Source organism: Hydra vulgaris, chromosome 10, assembly GCF_038396675.1.
Source record: "Hydra vulgaris chromosome 10, alternate assembly HydraT2T_AEP".
Taxonomy (NCBI): domain Eukaryota; kingdom Metazoa; phylum Cnidaria; class Hydrozoa; order Anthoathecata; family Hydridae; genus Hydra; species Hydra vulgaris.
The window spans coordinates 33,006,212-33,026,805 of record NC_088929.1 but is presented as its reverse complement, the minus strand read 5'-3'; the positions used below and the strand labels follow the sequence as shown (position 1 = coordinate 33,026,805).

The following is a 20,594-nucleotide window of genomic DNA, read 5'->3' as shown; positions in this document are numbered from 1 at the left end:
TAATTACAGCCCAGAAATGCTAAAAGAATGTTTGAATTCTATTAGGTTTAGTGAAATAACCCAAAAACAAGTAGAAAAAATGTATTGTATACCTAGATCTACAATAAAAAAAACAACCAAAAAGGCTCTCATATGAAGAGTTGGCTTTTGAACAGCATTTAGTAAAAATATCAGAATTTTGGTTTCCAGTGGTGGAGCTTGTTTTTCGATATGCAGTATACGGTTATCTAGATAAGAAAAATGTTTGTATAAATCAGTTTATAATAAGTCTTGCTGGCTATAAGTGTACTTAGTCATTTAAAAAAAAAAACATAAAAATTTAACAAGTCGTATAAGCTTTAACATAAAAAAAATCGGATATGTGCTGCCAATATTGTAAACTACATAGGCAATATAAAAGAAATTATCAAAGATGTTCCACCCTTTTATATATGGAACAACGATGAGACTCAGAAAACCCAGGAAGCGAAAGTGTATTATGCAAGAGGGTGGCAAAAGATGTGGAAAACATATGCAACCGACGAACTAAATATTCAACCATCTCTAAAGATTATTTTCCGACATAGTTGAAAGAATTAATGGCAAGTTTGGCAGTAAATCAGAAGAAAATTTTGATGGTTATAAAATGTGGAATGTATCTCTTGACTAACAATAATAAAGCTAGACCTCCTGCCAGAAAACAGCCTATAGATAAAAATGCTGTGTGCGAAGCTTTCCTTGAACAGTTGGAAAAGAAAAGACAGAGTTTTTAACTAAAGATAGTCCAAAAAACATCAAGGTACCTGCTGGCAAGTGTGTTACACTTCAAGATTGAAGAAGTCATTCAAAAGCAATTGCTTAACCCTCTACATCAAAGAAGAACCGCACCATTACTGTTAAATTTAATTCCGTTAAATCATTGTGGTATTTTTAAACTAGCCTTGAATGACAACTTTAAGTATAAGGAAAAGTCTGTTTGACATCATTGTTCATGATGTCAGAGTTTTGTAATATCAAAGTGTAACTTTTCTCAACAATTACGTTTTTGCCTTTGATTTTTCTTTTTCGACAGATTTCAGAAATGTTTTACATTAAAAAAACTAAGTAAAGCTTAATGTAAACATACATGAACAACATAATGACAAAATTGCATGCCAATAATTTTTATTATTTTAACTTTAAGTTAATCCAATGCATAAAAAACGTTGCGTTAATAGATATGGGCCAAAGATAACCTAATCCAAGGTAACTTTGGCCGAAAATTTTAAAATAATAATATAATGGTTTCATAATATTTGAAATATTAGAAAATTATTAGTTAAAGAACAATGTTCATTTAACTAAACAAGCCATCTAAAACAACTTTTAATAATCAGTAGTTACTTCTTTCAAATTAAATATGAACATTTTAAACATCGACAATTCATAAAAAAAAAAAATTAGTCAATAAATCAGAGACATCTGAATGTTCTTTAAATCCACTGGAAATTTGATTTAGATTAAGAATCTAGTTTAAAAAATCGAATAGTTATTGATGCGTATTCGGAAAAAAATTACTTATGTAGATCTAAATTGTGATTTTTTTTTCATTTAAATTAAAAATAAGTTTTGGTTTTATTAGGATTTATTTTCTTTAAATTTTAATATTAAAACTTTAGTTTAACTAAATCAACTCAAAATCTTCATCTCACCTAACCAACTTCATCTCACTTAACCAAATCTTTCTTAAGCTTGTCATACTACACAATTTACAATCAAACCTATTTATCTACAAATCTACTCTTTTTTGTTTAAAGTTTACACAGTTGTCGGTCTTAACCATATTTATTATGTTTTATACTTACCAGAGCACATAATTTAAATTATGTACATTTCGGCTGAAATTATCGCGGATTAACCCGTCAATCAATATTTACATATATTGACTGAATGATGTCTGCAATTGATTTAAAAGTTTTATACTTTTTATTCTTCAAAACTAAAAGTGGACAATCGAGACAATTTCATTATTCTTCAAAATTAAAAGTAATTGAGTATTTCAATCATAGTAAGTGCTATAAGTGTACCTTGTTCCTCATAAACGAAAATTATTAACTTATTTCATCGACCCTAAATCCATGATTGTATTATACGATATCAAGATATCGTATTGTATCGATATCGTATCGTATCTATCGATATCGTATGTGGAAATTTATTTAAGTTTTTTGAAGATTAAGTTTTTTAGTTATAAAAATTTAAACTTATGTCACGAAAGAAACTTAAAGTTCCTTCCGTGAAACAAGTTTTAAATACCCATAAATAAACATTTCTACTAACAATGTCTTTACTCAAAATCAAATAGATGTTTATAGGTAGTATGTATGCTTTTAGTTTTTTTTGAATTTTCAATTTAGTTTAAAAAAATCATTCCTTTGGAAAAACAAAGCATTTCAATCTTGCCCTATGTATAATATAAGTACTATGCATACGAATAATATTTTCTTATTATCTATGAAAGTATAAAACTAGCAAAACAAATATCAAGTTGTTAATGTTTTAAAACCTTTAGTATTTCATTAACAAAAACTCTATTTTTGTTACTAATATAACTAAATTAATAAAAAATCGTTCGTTTCCAAATTATTAAAAAACTGTAACGTTAGCCCACATGGCTAACATGACCTTTTTTCATCGGGTCAACGATGATTAAAGATTCATAAATAAAATTGTTTATGCTATAGAGCATAAACAACTTTATTTACGAATCTTTAATTAACATTGTATAACGTTATAAACTAATACAATCTTCAGACTATAATCTTTAAACTTAGCATTTATAATAATACAACACTGCACCAACTAAACATTAACTCTGCCAAACACCAAGTGAATATTAACACTGCTAAACACCAGTGAACATTAATACTGCTAAACACCAGTGAACATTAGCACTGCTAAACACCATAATACAACACTGAAAAAAACTCCACACATACAAAAATGATTCGACAAATATGAATTTTGTTTTGAAAGAGGATTGAATTTTTACCAAATTTCACCTTAATTCCCGGCTTGTTAAAGCTTGTTAATTTTTCAATAAACTCAACTGGGCTTATCCATCGTTATGAACAACTTGCTCTGGTCTACCCTAAACATACCCCGGTAAATTTTTAAACTAGTAACTATTTTGACTTGTTAATGCTTAAAATCGTTGCTGTTGTTGTTGGAGTAGCTGTTGAAAGTTTAGTTTGTTTGATGCTTATCGTCAAACTTAAGCTTACGTTATTCCCTAGCAATCTGGTTGGCTTGTTTTTGCTGTCAGCATCGTTCAATTTCTCGAGTATTTTAGGTTTGTTGAGACACTCCCCTTAATGCGTCTTTTTTTTGTGTGTGTGTATTAACATGTTAAATAAGAAACAATAGTTGCAAAGCTGTTGCAAGCAGTTTAATTGCAAGCTAATTGCAAACAGTTAGGCTAATTGTAGTTGTTTTTCAACTTTCTTTTTAAAATTTTCCGAATAGCCGGAGTTTTTAAAATATTGAGGTTTGGTTGCTGAAAGTTGAAATTGGATGCTATAAAAAACAACATCTAGTGACTACAGAGTGTGTGACAACATTTAGTGGCTGCAGAGTGTGTGAGCTGGGAAGCAAATTATCAAAATATTTTTTTCATTGCAAATTAGTATGACCTGATAGGTAATATATGTCACGTGTCCTTTACGACTGAAATATAATACCTATAATTTGATAACTATAATTAGATTCATAGGTCAGTTAACCCTTAGACAATAATTAGTTTACTAAGTTAAAGTAAATTAGCATATTTCATTAAACATCTTTGTTTACCACTTCCGTTTTTAACTTTTTAAAAATTTTAAGATAATAAAAGATTCTTGAAGAGCGTGCAAAGTTGAGCGAACAATAGGATAGTAAATTCACTGATCACAAATTTCATTTCCGAGATTTTTATGTCCATTTTGTAAAAAAAAAAAAAATTTTTTTTTTGTGCAAAATTTGCCAAAAGTTTAAACTATTATTAGAAAAAATTATTATTTTTTTATTAAAAATTTTCTACCATGTTAGAAAAAAATCTGTTCGACATGATTTAGAAATATTAGTAAAACGTTTAACAAACAATTTTTTTATTTTACTCCAAGTATAAAAAAGAGATCATTATAATAATTGTTGTATTATTAACAACATGATGATAATATTAATAACAACAGTAATTAGAATAGCCAGAAGTAATCATTAATTTTGATATTTATTTACAAGCTTCGAGTTTCATTTTGAAGTAATGAACTTTTAGTTGATGTTTTTTCGTACGAAGAGCTGTTTTGGTTGACATAAAATTTATTGCAGAATATTTTTATCAATTCTTTTTTAAACATGCTTCCTGTAAAACAATAAAGTAAACAGTTTGTAGCCGAGTTTAAAATAACACCCATTTTTGCAAAAGCAAAATTTTTATCTATCATCACCCACGCGTTGGAATGTTGTTCACTTTTTCCGTACCCAGTCATCCAGAAGCACTGTGTTATGCATTGCCAAGCAAGAAGAATTAGAAATGCAAAAGTAACTACAAATAAAGTTCGAGTCATTTGATGTTCTCGATTTTCTTGTTTAGACTTACGTTCTAAAAGATAAAAGTTTTTATAGAGTAATCTTTAGAAAGAAGTACACTTCGTAAAAAGAACAAGTAATTTAGTATAAAGTAAAAATATTTACCGCAGTTAGTAGACTCCATCAACTTTTGGTTTACTTTTTTGGATTGGTTATATAACTTGTAAACAATTATGCTGTTTAAAATGGCAATAGTAATCCATGGTGCTAAGACAATAAAAATGCAGTGCACCCAAAATTCGTAATTTTTTGAACCTTCTGACGCACCATACTCTGTTATTCCCACTTTCCACTTGCCGCCAGTCGTATTTTCAGGTTTGTAGTTAAAAAAATGTGGAATATTTGAAAGCAGAGAAAATATAAGAAATCCTATAATATTGTAGTATGTGCGTTTCTTTGTGTATATTACTTTTACTTTCATAGGGAATGTAATCATTATAAACCGGTTTAATGAAACTCCAACCACAAGCCAAATGCTGGCTACAAGAAATATAAAGAAGAAAGGAAAACCAATCCAGCAAAAAAAGACAGCATAGGAATAAGAATCTTCTTTTAACGACGGATAAAGAGCAGGTAGGCTGTCTTGTAAAATGAAGAAAATCAACAATCCGCTGTCGCAAACTGCTAAGGCGATAAGAAAAATTCCAGTAGATTGATTATTACGCAACTTTGTATTTACTAATCTTTTCCAAATAATTATTGAAAGCGCATTCCCTAATAATCCGAGAATCGATATTATTATGCCAAATGGCACGCTAAGTATCCAGTGAAGCCTTTCTGCTGACTAAAAGAAAAAGTTATGTTAGAGCTACATTTTTTTAAATTTTTTTTTTGCTTAATAAGTTTAATGTGCAAAAATGATTTTTTATCTACTCTATTAATGTTTTATCTACAATAAATCGAAATTTACTGTATTTAAATTAATGTAGCAAAAAACAAATAAGTAAATTTTAAACCTTAAAACTGTTTATTAATAAACAAACGTTGCGCATTGGTTAGAGTTCTGGCTCAGAACCAAGAGGTTTGTGGTTCAACGCCGGCTCTAGTCCAATAAGCGACATTGGTAAGAAAGGAGACGCGAACCTCCTTGTTAAATGCTGTGCTCTGTGATAAGTCCTATCGGTATTCTTGTAGCACCTTTATTACTGATAAAAAATAAAAAAAATGTTATTTTTCTAACATATAGGAGTGCAGTACATGGAACAAATTTCAAAAAAATAAAGGTAACAACCGGGTTTTTTTCAACTTTCAAAAAAGCCAAATCCACCACTATCACATAGCTAAGTATAAAACGACAAAAAATTTTTGCGACTTTTTTATTTTATTATATAGAGTGTGTGTATTTTCGTGTGATAGAGAGTGTTTTTCGTATGGTAGAGAGTGTCCTTTCTTTGAAAGAGAGTGTATTTCGTGTGAAATATTTATTTATTTTTATTTTATTTATTCAATTATTTCGTCCTTTGAAATAAGCTTTACAATGTTTTACAACATAACAATATAAATTTTTGAAAAATTCCGACTGGAGCTGGCAGAAGACATGGTCTTATCATCCAACGCCGTTGTTACAAATTTAGATATAATCTTGTACATAATACAGATGCATAAACTTTTTTTTTAATTTTCATTGTATTATTATTGCTATTTTTACAATTACTATTAATTTTTACGTCAATGTAATACCATAACTTTAAAATCCATACATATTGAAGAAAAATACATATTGAAAAAACAAAATAAAAACGTATTGCGTCAATATATAAGATATATAAGATATATAAGAAATAACTAAGGTTAAATAAATGTTTTAAAAGAAAGTTAGTTATTATTTATAACCAAAATTGAATATGTGCTGTTTTGTTGCACGTTTAAAATGTGGAGTGGAAGTTATAGTCTTTATATTACTTGTTAGAATCGAATTCCACAATCGTGGCCCTCGGCAAGATATTGAGAAGTGAGCTTGTTTTATTAAAGTTTTAGGTATGACAAAGTTCTTAATTGAGTACTTAGTTTGGTATTTGTGGTTTATAGAAGTAAATTGATATTGAAAAGTCTTTTGTAGTAGAAGATTCTTTAACTTAAACATAAAAAGTAGTATGTTAAGAATATTTACTTCGAAGACATTAAGCACTCCAAGTTCTCTTAGTAGAGGTTTGGCACTGGTGTACCTGTTTGCATTTAATATTAAACGATTGGCATGTTTTGGTTTTTGTAAATTGCATTTAACTTTGTTGGATAAGTACTCGCCCAGATAATGTTACAGTAATTGATGCAGCTGTGAATGAAAGAGAAATAAATATTTTTTAAACAAATTTTATTAAGAAGATGCTTTAATTTATACATAGTTCCAATAATTTTAGATATTTTCTTTTCCACTTTTTTGATATGATTACTCCAGCTAACACTTTCATTAAGAATTATACCTAAAAAGTTGATTGAGTATTCTCTTTTAAGTTTGGTTTTGTCGATAAGCAGTTCAGGAAGTTTTAGTAGAGGATGTCTGAACCAGAAGATTTTGCAAAAAGAATTTATTTTCTTTTTTCTATGTTTAGCGAGAGTTTGTTGACTTTAAACCATTCGTTTAGATTTTTTAGTTCTTGATTAACCCTATTAAACATTAGGCTAATGTTTTTGTATCTAAAAAGAACTTGCGTATTGCCAGCAAAAAGAACAAAGTTGAGTTTATTGGAAGATGAGAAGATATCATTAATATAAACAAGGAATAGCAATGTCCTTAGAATAGATTCCCACACGTAATACTTTTAAGTTGTGTAACAGTATTGCCATACAATGATGCTTGTCCTCAATTATTAAGGTAGGAACGAAACCATTTTAAGTTGCTGTTTTTTATTCCATAATTATCTAGTTTATACAGAAGAATCTCATGGTTAAAAGTGTTAAATGCTTTCGAAAGATTAAGGAATACCCCTAGAGTGTATTTTGTTTTATCAAATCCATTTAAAATTTCATTTACAAGTTTGTCTAAGTGAAAGAGAATGTCTTTTGTGTGGTAGAGAATGTTATTCGTGTGAATAAGAGTGTCTTTGACTATGTGAGCAGGTATTAGATGAGATTAAAATCGATGTCACTCAAATTGGAGTAAGAAAAGTACCATTGACATACAAAAACTCCAAATTGAAACTATTTTTGTCTAGTAACGAATAAATACAATTTGCTACAGTTTTTTATTTTAGTTAATTACTGTTAATGTAATTCCACTAACAATATACGTTTCAACTACGTATTTTAATTACAGTTTTTATGCTTTTAATTACATCTTTAAAATTCTTAGCTAATCTAAACTATTCCTCTAATAAATAACTAATAAATAAAAATAATCATATTTTTTAATAATAGTTTTTTAATAATAAAAAGAAATACTAATTTATTTTTGAGAAAATAAGAACTTTTTAACAACGTTGCACTTTACAGTATAACCCAGAAATAATCTATATTCAAATTACAATAAAATTACTATTTTAAAAAATTCAAGTTTTTTGTTAAATTTTCATCTATATATTATTTTTATTACATTTGAAATTTTTAAGACAATAAAAAACAATTTTAAGATTCCGGTGGCTTATTCACCAATCATAAAATCGAACTTGTTGCGTATGTTTTCAAAAAATTTTCAATGATTAAATCTGATTTTTGGAGCTTTGTTAGTTCCAAGGCTAAAGTTTTCAAGCTAGTTTTGCTTAACGTAATCTACAAATCATTTCTCTTTAGATAATAATAAATACTATTTATCAGTCAGCACGTGTTCCAAATAATTACTCAACAAAAAACACAATATTATAAATAACTTGAGGTGTTCCTGAATCTTCGGAAAAAATTCGAATGTACGCTGGAAGTTTCATAATTTTATTAAAAATTCGCCTTGAAAATATTAATTGTTATGGCATTAAAGACATGTGTAATGTTATTTAAAAGTTAATTAAGCTACCGAAAACAGATGACTTGTAATTTAACTGTCCCAACTGATTTATTAGTTGCAATTTGTGGAATCCTATACATATCATTGGTAATGGATATGGGTCCTAGTATAGTGCTCTTATGGACTCTTTACTAGGACCATTCTTTTTATTGTTTTTGTTAAAAGTTGTCATATTTTTTATGACACTTAAGAGTCATAAAAAAATATGACAATTTTTAACGCTAATAAAGTATAAAAATCAGCTAATTAGCTCTTTGTGGCTCAAAACAAAATTACAATATTATTTCAAAATATAAGTATCAAATTAATAAAAATATCAATAAAAGTATGATTATTAAAGTAAATTTTGTATATGTGTGGTTATTAAGGTGCTCCCAGATTTCCTTACGGTCTTATCACAGAGCATCGCGGAAAAGCCTCGGACCTCTTGCTTCTGGTTCTTCAGAGATCTCCTGAACTCTAACTGCGCGTCGGCTGCAGCAAATAATAAAAGTATTATTGATAATGTGTATCTGAATTTTTTTGATATGAATTAATGGTTAATAATAAGCAACCTTTCACTAAATTTTGAAAAACCAAAACTTTATCCTTCTTCTAACTAAAAATTTATGCCAAACATTATTTTGCATTTTGATGACGTATGTTTTTTAATCCGTATTTATAATATTTAAGTATTTATGCGTTTGAATATGTAGGGTAGGGTGGGGCAAGATGCCCCCCTTAACAAACTTTAGCGTATATAACAAATACATTTGCATTTTCTAGTAGTTTTTCTTTTTAATATCAAAGTTTACTTATAAGAGAAGACATTGGTAAAATAAAATAACTACTTTATTACTGGTGAAAAACTTTAAAGTTAAAAAAACTAATAATTGTGCAAGGACACATCTTGCCCCAGCCGTGGGGCAAGATGCTCCAAAAAGTACATCTTGCTCTAAACCTTTAAAACAGTTGTTAAAAATAACTATCAGTTAAAAAAAAGCTATTAATAGTACTTTATAAAAACTCTTTACATTTTATTAAAATAATTGAAATATAAACACTGCAATTATTTTATGCAATTGTTTTGAAGATAAATAACTTTTTTTAATTTATATCACTAGCATAAATGTTCAAATAACATATACATGATTATGATTCACAGTAGTAGCATAAGTCTGAATCACTTTTATATGTAGTAGCATAAGTCTGTACCACTTTTCATGTGGTCCAGCCACATGAAAAGTGGTACCAAGATGTACATTTAGTACATTGTGTCCAATCATCAAATGTATTGTATGGACATATAGCATATGCATATGGTGCATAGAGTTGTATCAGTGATAAAACTTTCAGAAGCAGAAACCATATCTTTCTTCTTTTTTTATTTGTTTCTTTATTCCATTAGGTCTTTCTGCTTTCTACTTTTCAGGCTTCTTCACCTTTTTTGTCTTTAAATTTATTGATTTCATTTTTTGCTTGATCACCTTATTAGATGCAGCTTTTTCTTTACGCAACATGACTGGTTGTTGCTTTTTTTTACATTGTTTTCATGCTCTTTTAGTCACTTCTTGAAAGGTGAAGAAGTAAGGTTTTCAGCTGACTCTGTCTTTCTCTTTCGTTATCTTAATACAGGAATTTTGGGACGCAGAGAAATCTTTTCCAAAATTTTTAAGGGAGACATAAGGCCAAGATACTCATCAACAATTGGCAAAACTGCATCATCAACAGCCTTCAATTTTGCAGCAGTAGTTCTTGTGCTCGTGACATTTGCCAACTGTATAGGTGCAACAAGTGGCATATTAGGCAATTTACTAGATTGCTGACAGATTTCCAATGGCTCAGCTTCATTAGTTAGCAAAGCTGCGTCATTAAAATAAGGTCATATATTTGGGTATAAACCAGAGCATCTAAACCCATTGATTGCTTTGTCAATGTTTGCCATAAGTTAAATTATGCATAAGTTAACTTATCCATAAGTTAAATAAGAACTTACTAAAGTTACATAACTTTAGCAAGTTCTTATTTATATATTAATATTATATATTAATAATTGCAACATCGTGTTGTTATTAATAATCTTGAGTAATCTTGTATGTACATGTAATTACATATACATACAAGATTACTCAAGATTATTAATAACAACACGATGTTGCAATTATTAATATGATGTTGCATGCTAAACACAGCCTCTTTTAGTAAAAATTGTATTACGCACATGTAATAATACATGAAGCTGTATTAATACAACTTCATTCAGCTGAATGCAATGCATATTTGTGAAAGTTTTACAAATATGCATTGAATTGCAGCAATTGCATGTGATACAACTTCATTTTTCTTAGCATACACATTATAACATTTACTTAATATATAAAATTATTTTAAAAAGCTATTTATAAATATGTATAATAGTTATCAACATATAAACCAACATATAAACATTGTCAATTACTAAATTAGTAAACGTTTTTATGTTCTAAACACACTTTAAAATTGGCAGAAATTCCGTAAAACCACGACGCAAGAAGCCCATTGAGGGCATCTTACCCCACGTAACCGAGGACATCTTGCCTCATTTGTAGTGAGTGCAAGTTTAATACAAATAAAATTAATTTTATTGCTCAGTTATAAACTTTCTTTACTATATATTATTGTGGAATAATTTCTCTATAAAACAACACACTTTTTACCTTAATCGCATAAGTATTGCCAATCCAATAAACATTCAACATTATAAGCAACTTACTAACAAAATACTCCAAAAAAGTATAAAACGATTTAAACCTCACCTAACAGCAATATTAAAAACGTTTTTTATTCCACGATTTTGTTTTAACTTTATCAATAGTATAATAGAGGAATAAAACATTACTTTTCCATGATACTCTCACAAAAGCAAAAAGACTTCTTGCCCCATGGGTCATCTTGCCCCACCCTACCATATTTGAAAATTTTATTTGAATAAAATTACATGTTTAATTGAATATAGGTTAAATGATTACGTAAATTCTACAATTAGATATGTAGAACAATTTATACACCTAAACTTCATAAAATTTTTACTTACGAAAAAGTATATTTTTGTTTTAAAAAAAGAAAAAATATGTATTACATTTATATATTTATTAAATCGTAGTTAATAAATAATAAATTAGTTTTGTTAAATCATATTTTTTATTTTTATTATCGTTTAAGGTGGTACCCTAATAAAAAGCGCTTTTTTAGTGTAAAATTGAAATAAAACCAAATACTAATATTTTTCTGATAAGAAATTTATAAAAAATAATATTTGAAATGAAATTTTTTTTTTTTTTAACTTTAAGACATCCATAATGGCAGATAAACTGCCTAAAAAATGCCTAAAATTGAATAAATTTGTGACGTAATATCTTCCGTTATATAAATTTTCTCTGGTTCAAACTTTGAAGAATGATGCGTTATTATGTTTTATTCCGGCTGACAGATGGATTTTTAATTTAAGGACTTATTTTAAATTTTTTACAAATTATTGAAAACATGCTTGAAATTCTAAGTAGTTTCACTTAAAATGTGAACTAATTTTTTTATTTAAAGATATTGAACATGAATTTTAAAAGTTCCATCTGTTAACCGAATTTATTGAGTATACTGAGTATACCCAGAAAATTTCATGCAAAAATCATTAGCAAAAACAAGGATATTACGTTTCAAAGTTACCATAGTATTACAAAAATCAAAATTTGTAAAAAACACATCTAAAGTTTTTTTCAAGTAAAATCTTGTTTAATGTCCACCAGAAATATATGACTGATTAGTTTCATTTGACTTTAGTTTATCACTGAACCCTTTGGCTACTAATCTTAACTTTTTTCTTTTTTCTTTATACACTTTTTTGTTGACTTTTGCTTCATTTGGTTCAAACGAGAATTGTCAAACTGAATAGATGTCATCACTGTTATATACCCAGTCAAATTGAACTCTTTTAAAACATCCAAAATACCTTTACTTCCATTATTAAAATGAATAACAGTAGAGTAAATTCCCATTTTAATTGTTTCTCTACTGACAAAAGTGCTCTTCGGAACTCTGGACCATATAATGGCATTCAAGGGCTCATTCAGATTTTGTGTCTTACCGTGAAGACATTTAGATAGCAGTTGATCGTCTTGTAAGCTTTTATAAATTGGCATTAGCAGGTTTTTAATCCATACTGGAATTGAACTTGATGGTGTATACTGCTTTGTTTTACACCAATACCTTCACCAGCTTTCAGAATCACGAGGACAAAACTGACGTTGCTCATCTTGATTTGAAATGTTGGTAAAGTGGAAAGAATGGCAAATATAGACTTCTTCATAGCATAAATATTATCAATGTTCCTTCTAATAGCGATGCCATAGTAGTTCTGCATCGAATTTATTATCTTATCTGTCAGTTTATTTCTACCAGACGATGGTGTTATAGTGCCACTGTATAATTTTACTAAACTTCGTATTCAACAATGTGCTTTCAAAGTTTAGCTCAACTCTTTTATTTTTTATACAACAAATGTGCTTTTAAAACACACTTTACAATAAATGTGCTTTTAAAGTATAGCTCAACAGTTTACGAATATAAAAAAGAAGCCTAGCAAGCCTAAGCATAGATTTTAGGGCTTAAATTATGTTTTTTTTTGTGTTGCTAAGGCGTTGCTAAGGTCAATAATTTTTATTAACACTGGTAAAATGCATTTTTTAAATGTTTAATGTAATTAAAAAATACAAGATGGTTATATCAAATGAAAAAGGATAAAATTTGAAAAAAAATGAGTCCAAAAACTAAATTTTTACATTTTACTTCAAAATCAGTATTTTTTTAGTAGTCTACCACCTTAACCCTTTTTCTATGAGATAAATAAACTTTTTAATGAAATTTTATGCTTAGAAGTTCTCAATAACAAACCCTGATGGTCTTCAGTGAGACTCTAAGTTTTTTTTTATAAGTTAAACACTTATTCATTTGTATATTTATTATTATTATATTATTTAGTTTATTTTTTATCTTTATTTTAACTTTATTAAAGTTTACTTAAAAATTTAAGTAAATTTTAATAAATTTACTTAAAAATTTAAATAAGTTTTAATAAATTTATTTAAATTTTTTAAGTAAAAATACTTAAAAAATTAATTTTTGCGTAAGTTTTCGATGTTTTTACGTAAGCGTGGCGGATCTAAATCAAAATGTTAGTTAATACCAAATAAACAAACAAACAAAAAACAAAAAAATCCGAATAAACAAATGGTTTTTGTAATCCCATAATAGCTACGTAAGAATGAATAAATTTTGGTGAATATACGCTCCTTTCATAATGTTAAAAAGCTGTAACCGTCCGTATAGATAATCTTGTCTTTTTGTAAATTTTTTTCAGAATCCAAAAAAAAACAAAAAAAAATTCATAACGCAAACAACAACAAAAATCAACTCACAACATCAAAAATCTCAAAAGATAAACTATAAGCAATTAGCATTCTCAGATGAGTTCATTAAAAACACACTCAAATAATATTTTTTTAATAATTGAAATATACTGAGATTAATAAAACTATTACCATATATTATTATCATGGATATTATTCTTAATTCGTTTTTTAATTAAAAGAGTAGTTTGGTTTCATTGGGAAATCCAATGATGTTTTATTTAATAGTATCAAAACATGATGAATATAATTATCCATTTTCTATATATATCTCATACAATATTGATGAACTTTATTTATTTTAAGAAAAGCTAATATTAAGAAAAAATGATGTGGTTTACTTTGCATAAAATCAAATATAAATAGACAATTATGAAGTTTTACCAGATTAATAAATTTCAAAATTTTAAATTCAAAAAACCATATATATATATATATAATATATATATATACATATATATATATATATACATATATATATATATATACATATACATATATATATATATATATATACATATATATATATATATATATATATATATATATACATATATATATATATATATATATATATATATATATATATATATATATATATATATATATATATATATATATATATATATATATATATATATATATATATATATATATGTATATATATACAACCCGTAGATGTTGTCCGAAAGTTTTTTCCATATTTTGTTGACAAAAAGTAAAAATCAAAATGCAAGACCGGAATTTTTTTTTTTTATTAATTGATAGGCTGCCTGCCCCAACCAAACCCTCAGTCGATGTAGCAACACTCCCTTGTGGGTCAGGCTAAAAGATAGTAGATGTAGCAGCACTCCCTTGCGGATCAGGCTATTTGTCAGTCGATGTAGCAGCACTCCCTTGCGATTCAGGCTATAAGATAGTCGATGTAGCAACACTCCGCGCATGATATACGGTAAAAAAAAAAAAAAATAAAAACATTTTATTAAAAAAAATAAAAATAAAAACATTGTTTATATTGTTAAAAACATTCAGAATGTTTTTAAAACGTTCTGGTCAATTAAATTTGCGTTTTTGTGGTTTTTTTAAAAAACGATTTATTTGTAATTGTAACACGCAAAGTCAAAAGTAACACGCAAAGTCAAAAGTAACACGAAAGTCAAAAGTAATTAAAAGTGACGTATGTGTTGGCGTAAGAATCACTTTTTTCCTTCCGCTCTTCTCAAAGACAACAAACTATAGATCTATATGTATATATATATATATATATATATATATATATATATATATATATATATATATATATATATATATATATATATATATATATTATATATATATATATATATATATATATATATATATATATATATATATATATATATATATAAAGTATATAAAAATTTGCATATCACATAGGTTAAAAAATTATTTCATAATTTTGATTTGTAACTCTAGGGCTGTATCCTCACCACACCCATGGCAACAACCATGTTGAGAACATTAAAAAAAAATTAACATACCGCCATGTTTAATTCTTTTTTTCAAGAATGAAAGTAATTATTTTTTAGATCAATCCAACCTAATAACAAAAATTTATAATTTTCCTGTCAATTGTATATTATACAAAATAAATTAGATAAAACAAATTTCTTTTAAGTAGTTAAATCATTTTATAAATTATACTGGCACAGTTTGTATTAATATATTATATATTATAATTGATAATAACAATATTAATTGGCAATCAATAATGGAATAATAACAATAATAGTAATTTCGTAATTTAAAATAGGTCAGCAATTTTCTTATTTTTACTAAAGGCCATTAAATGCATGTACTCTTTTTTTAGTACACATTGAATGTCTAATCAAAATCAAATGATTAAACTTTGTAGCTATGCAAATATTAAAATAGTTCACTTACCAATTTTACAATCAATCTAAACTTGTTAAAACTGTTTAAAAAATTGTTAAAAAAAAAACAAACATTTATGTTTAATCTTGTGTGACGTTTTTTCAAATATTCATTGGTTGAAGTTTATTTATTGTTTTATTGATTTTTTGAAAATATATTATAAAGCTCTATGTTATTTTAAGTCAAAAGCAATCTGTCAGATTTTGTTAGTTTGTTTTTTAGATTGAAAAGATATTTAAATTAAAAAAACTGATTTCAGTTTTCGTGACTTCAGTTAGCATTATTGGCTGATGTTTTTGCACGGGAAACATAAGGTTTTTAAATTTTTTTTATCGGTAAACCTTGAAATATTTTGAAAAATTAAAAAAATGTTTAATATTATATTAGGGAGGTTGGTTAAAAGTGATATGAAGTTTCAATAAAATTGTGTGGTGCAAATTTTAATTCGTACTGTTACAACAGTACTATTGTACTATTGTACAACAGTAATATTGGTACCCCGACATGTTGGGATACCAATATATGACGTAATTTTATTGTTAAATGAATTAGGACAATATATATACTATAAGTATAAGTCTTATAAGTCTAATATTCTTAGAGAAATGAACTGAAAAAATATTTATGATTTGTAGGCTTGCTTGCACACAAATCATTAAACTTAAAATTCCTCATTCTCAACCTTAATTAGATGGTTTAGATACTCCGAATCAAAAAAACCTGAAAACCGTCTTCTCCCCCTCATATTAAATCGTCTGGATCCACCCCAGCAACAACATTGAACAAACTTTAAAAATGTAATCGAGTGTTGGAATATAAAAATATGAGGCGGCATCACTGACAAAATTCACACTTTTTGTTGAGTATTTTTTTTGCTATACGTTCAATGATAGAAACTTTCGTTTGACCGGAATAGGTTTATCGTGATGGTTGATTGGTTTCTTGTTAAGTAAGAGGAAGCTGCTATTGACTTTGTAGTCTGTCAGGTCGTGACAAACATAAACTCGTAGGTGGTAAAATCGATTCATATCGATTTGACCGCCTACGTGTTTATGTACATGGCTTCGTTCTTACGTCAGAAGTCATTCTGCTATAAATCTCCTATACTTTTCTGTACGCCTACTTTCATTAAAAACTGAAACAGAAAAATACAGGTTTCTCTAAACGTTATAAAATTGTTTAATTATTATAATTATTATAATTGATTCATGAAAAATGTCAGTCCTAACTAGTTGAAATACCATCAGTAGAAATACCATCAGTAGAGCAGCTCCAAAGTACAAATGTAACACATTTGTAATTGTAGAAACTGCTTCTTTAAGCATATCGAATATTTTATAAATTTTAGTATAGCATATGAATCTATATAACTAAAATAGTAGTTAAAATACGCTCTCAACTGTCAATTTTTCTTGGAGTTTTACCAGACCAGATTTGATAAAACATTTTGTTTTATCAGATTAAAAGTCGACTGCCTTCAAATTTGTATCAACTCGAATCTTGACGAGTTACGAAACTAGTAAAACGTCAATATAAAAGTTATCCTGACCAAACGAAAGTTCCTATAATAGCAAAAACACTCCACAAAAAACGTTATTTTTGTCAGCATCGCTTCTTTTTACAAAATTTCAACAAAATACTGATTAAAATAAAAATTTATTGAACATTTTATTTTTTGCTTTACTTATTAAAAAAATTATTATTATATTGGATATAAAACTGGACATAATGGATATTACATTGAAATTGAAAATCTAAAAAGATGTATAACTTCTAATCTTTGGGGATGTTAATCAGACATTTCTTAAGTAAATGATTAGATTTCCCCGTCTTTAATCCACCCTAAAACCAGATAAAACAAATTTACTAAACACACTGCTAAAAATATAGAATCACGCTGTTTGTTTCATGGTGTTTGTTATTTATACTAACATGCTGTTTATTTAAAACTGTTTGGAAAATCTTATTTAAATACTTAAATGAAAACGACAACCTTTTACAAAAAATGATTTGGTAAAATCATTTTGTGTTACGTCACACAAACCATTCAAATATTATTTTGAAAGAAACAAGTTTATATAAAATCTTTTTAAAACCCTCAATTAAATTTATATTTATTGATAGATCATAAATTTTGTTTATTAACCTCTTGATGTTCAAAAAATTGTTCAATTGGTAACTAGTAAATCTCTCAAATTAAAGGGTTTTAAATTTTACACAGCCGTAGTTTTCAATGAATAAAAGATTACAAAATTATGAGTAAAATCTAATAAATATAAAGTATGAAACTTGAAGTTTACAGATGAATATATATTTGATTTGAGAATAGCGAAAAAAAAATAATAAACTTATTGCTCCGAAGAGGTAAGGGAGACAAAATATAAGGGTTTTTTGTTCCCATGTATCAATCATCACAACCTTTTTAAAGTTAGCAAATTAAACAATCTTAAACGCCAAAAAAAAAATGGTGTCAACACCCCTTAAACTCAACATCCCATAGCCAAACACAGTGCTTTAAAGTCAACTATTTTTATTGTAAGTATTGAAAGTTGTGAGTTATACTTTACAAAACGCAGAAATATATATATATATATATGATTTTTAGGGTTGTTACGTTGTTATCTTTTTGTTGTGCAATCAGACTTTTGCGTAGAAATATTTTGCAATTTCATATAGCTAAATTAGTTTGCTTTGCACTTATTTTTGTATTTTTATTTATTACGGTTTCACCAAAAAAAAAACCTCATAAAAACAATTCTAAAAATAAAACCATTAAAAAAAAAACCACTTAACTTAAGAAAAAATTACTTACCGGTGTTAAGTTTTTTTAAAAATGACAGTGTTGATAAAGTCAATATTTGAAATGAAAGTGAAAATTTTTTTCTAAAGTTTCCTTATTACGCATAGCTGTGAAACTTTTATCCTTTTTAATTTAATTACTCAAAAAATATTCTAGATCCTAAATACTCTTTGATTTTGTAATCCCCTGAAAATGAGGAGGCTCAAACTTTATAGTCATTATGTTTAACCGCTAAGAGATTATTGCATGAAATTTAAAATTTATCGATGAATATAAATTTAGTTGCTCTCACGTTTTTGGCAGTTGTGGCCAAAATTTTAGCCCTTTTTTCTTCCCGGGCTTAAATTAATGCAATTTTTTGCAAAGCATCCTTATTTGACATAAAGTATAAACATATAAATTTTGGAGTTTGCTATATTCTAAAAAATAGCTATTTTAAACACCAAAAAATGCTGCAACCACTCCTGATGTGTATGTGTGTGTGTTACAGTGGCGGATTAAGACTTTTTGGGGCCCGGGGCTATTTAAAAGTAGGAGGCCCCGTTCCACTAACAACGACAAAAAACAAAGACTTTCTTGAAAACGTCACTGATATTTATTTATATACAAATTTTATATTTATTTTATTGAATTAAGTTAAGTGATTTTTTTCTGCTTTTCTTCCCCGAAAACTCTGCAATCACATCGCTGAAATCCAAAGTTTCTAATAATTTTGACTCAATAGTTAATCTTGCTATATTACTTAAACGACTATGGACCATTTTTGATCGGTGCATGTTCTTAACTCTTTTAAGAATAGAGAATGATCTCTCAGCTTCGCAATTTGTTATGGGAATAGTTAGAAACAAGCGATATGCTATATAAACATTTGGAAATACATCAATAATATCGGTTTCAACAATCCAATTTAAAACATGCAGAGGAATCAATGTGTTTTCAGTCTCAGATTTATCTTTTTTATGCGAAAAAAAATTTGGCTGCAACTTTAATAATGCTACAAATTCTAAATCTTCTAAATCATTTGAGTACACTTCTACAATTTTTTTCGCGCTAACTTGCAATTCCATGGTACTAATAGTTAGCAGCTTCGATAGAAATCCAAATAACTTATTTACGTGGTTGTAACCATCATTTCTTATAGTTAATTGTGTCACAAATTTCTCAATAATGACAAAAAATGTATTCACTCGAAACTTGTCGGATACGCTTAAAGAATCAATTTGGTTTTCTCCGTTCCTCAATTTTTTAATTATCTTTCTTTTGTTCTTATCCGAATAATCTTTTTCAATAAACGAGCTAAGTTTTTTTGATTCATTCTCAAATCTCGTAAAGTTATTTCGTAAGTTTTTTACAAAGTCAATTAATAAAAGTAACATACTGCTTGCTGTATACAAATCTAATTCAACTTTTTGAAGAAATTTGCTAACTGCATAAAACCTCTTAAGTATGTGATGCCAAAGAACAGCCATGAATGCAAACTCTAGCTTAGGGATCTTATTTAATAAACACAAAGCTTCATGACGAGTATCAGATTTTTCTTCTGTATCCTCAGCTATATGACATAGCGCTGCATGAATCCCATCAAAATTTTCTACTTAACTTTTTGAAGCATCTGACCTACATGACCATCGTGTATCTGATAGGCGCTTGAGTGTAGCATGATTTCCTTTCAATAAATCCCATCTATGTGTTGAAGCTACAAAAAATAAATAAAAACTCAGGAGAACGCCAAAATAGTTGATAGAATTGATGCCCTCACTGACACTGCACTGCCCACCTAAATTTAAAAAATGTCCAGCGCAGGGGATATAAAAAGCTAATTTACTCCGCTCTTTTAAACGTTTTACTCTTTTACTAGACATATTGCTTGCATTATCGTATGCCTGTTTCCGACAGTTGGTTATATCAATATCTTTGTTATTGACATTTTATTGTTATTTTG

At 27.5% G+C, this 20,594-nt stretch overlaps 1 protein-coding gene across 3 annotated transcripts; it reads right to left on the bottom strand.

The window, feature by feature from the left end:
- Positions 1–4,043: 4,043 nt before the first annotated feature.
- LOC101238492 (probable G-protein coupled receptor 139) lies at positions 4,044–18,687 on the bottom strand. 3 transcript variants are annotated; one of them, XM_065807837.1, is made up of 4 exons: positions 18,665–18,687; positions 15,459–15,517; positions 4,690–5,368; positions 4,044–4,597 (listed from the first exon to the last, which is right to left on the bottom strand). In XM_065807837.1, the coding sequence occupies exons 2-4, from the start codon at positions 15,462–15,464 to the stop codon at positions 4,230–4,232; spliced, it is 1,053 nt and encodes a 350-aa protein (XP_065663909.1). In that variant the 5' UTR covers positions 15,465–15,517; positions 18,665–18,687; the 3' UTR covers positions 4,044–4,229. The 3 variants fall into 3 exon arrangements, with proteins under 3 accessions (XP_065663909.1, XP_065663908.1, XP_065663907.1); XM_065807836.1 differs by lacking the exon at positions 18,665–18,687 and adding an exon at positions 15,862–15,956; XM_065807835.1 differs by lacking the exons at positions 15,459–15,517; positions 18,665–18,687 and adding an exon at positions 5,541–5,729.
- Positions 18,688–20,594: the final 1,907 nt, after the last annotated feature.

Bases quoted from the DNA above. Each gene is read 5' to 3' on its own strand.
- LOC101238492 (XM_065807835.1), bottom strand. From the start codon at position 5,576: ATGCGCAACGTTTGTTTATTAATAAACAGTTTTAAG. The intron at 5,369-5,540 runs GTTTAAAATTTA...TTTTTCTTTTAG, and splicing joins TATTAATAAACAGTTTTAAG to TCAGCAGAAAGGCTTCACTG. The intron at 4,598-4,689 runs GTAAATATTTTT...TTTATCTTTTAG, and splicing joins GATGGAGTCTACTAACTGCG to AACGTAAGTCTAAACAAGAA.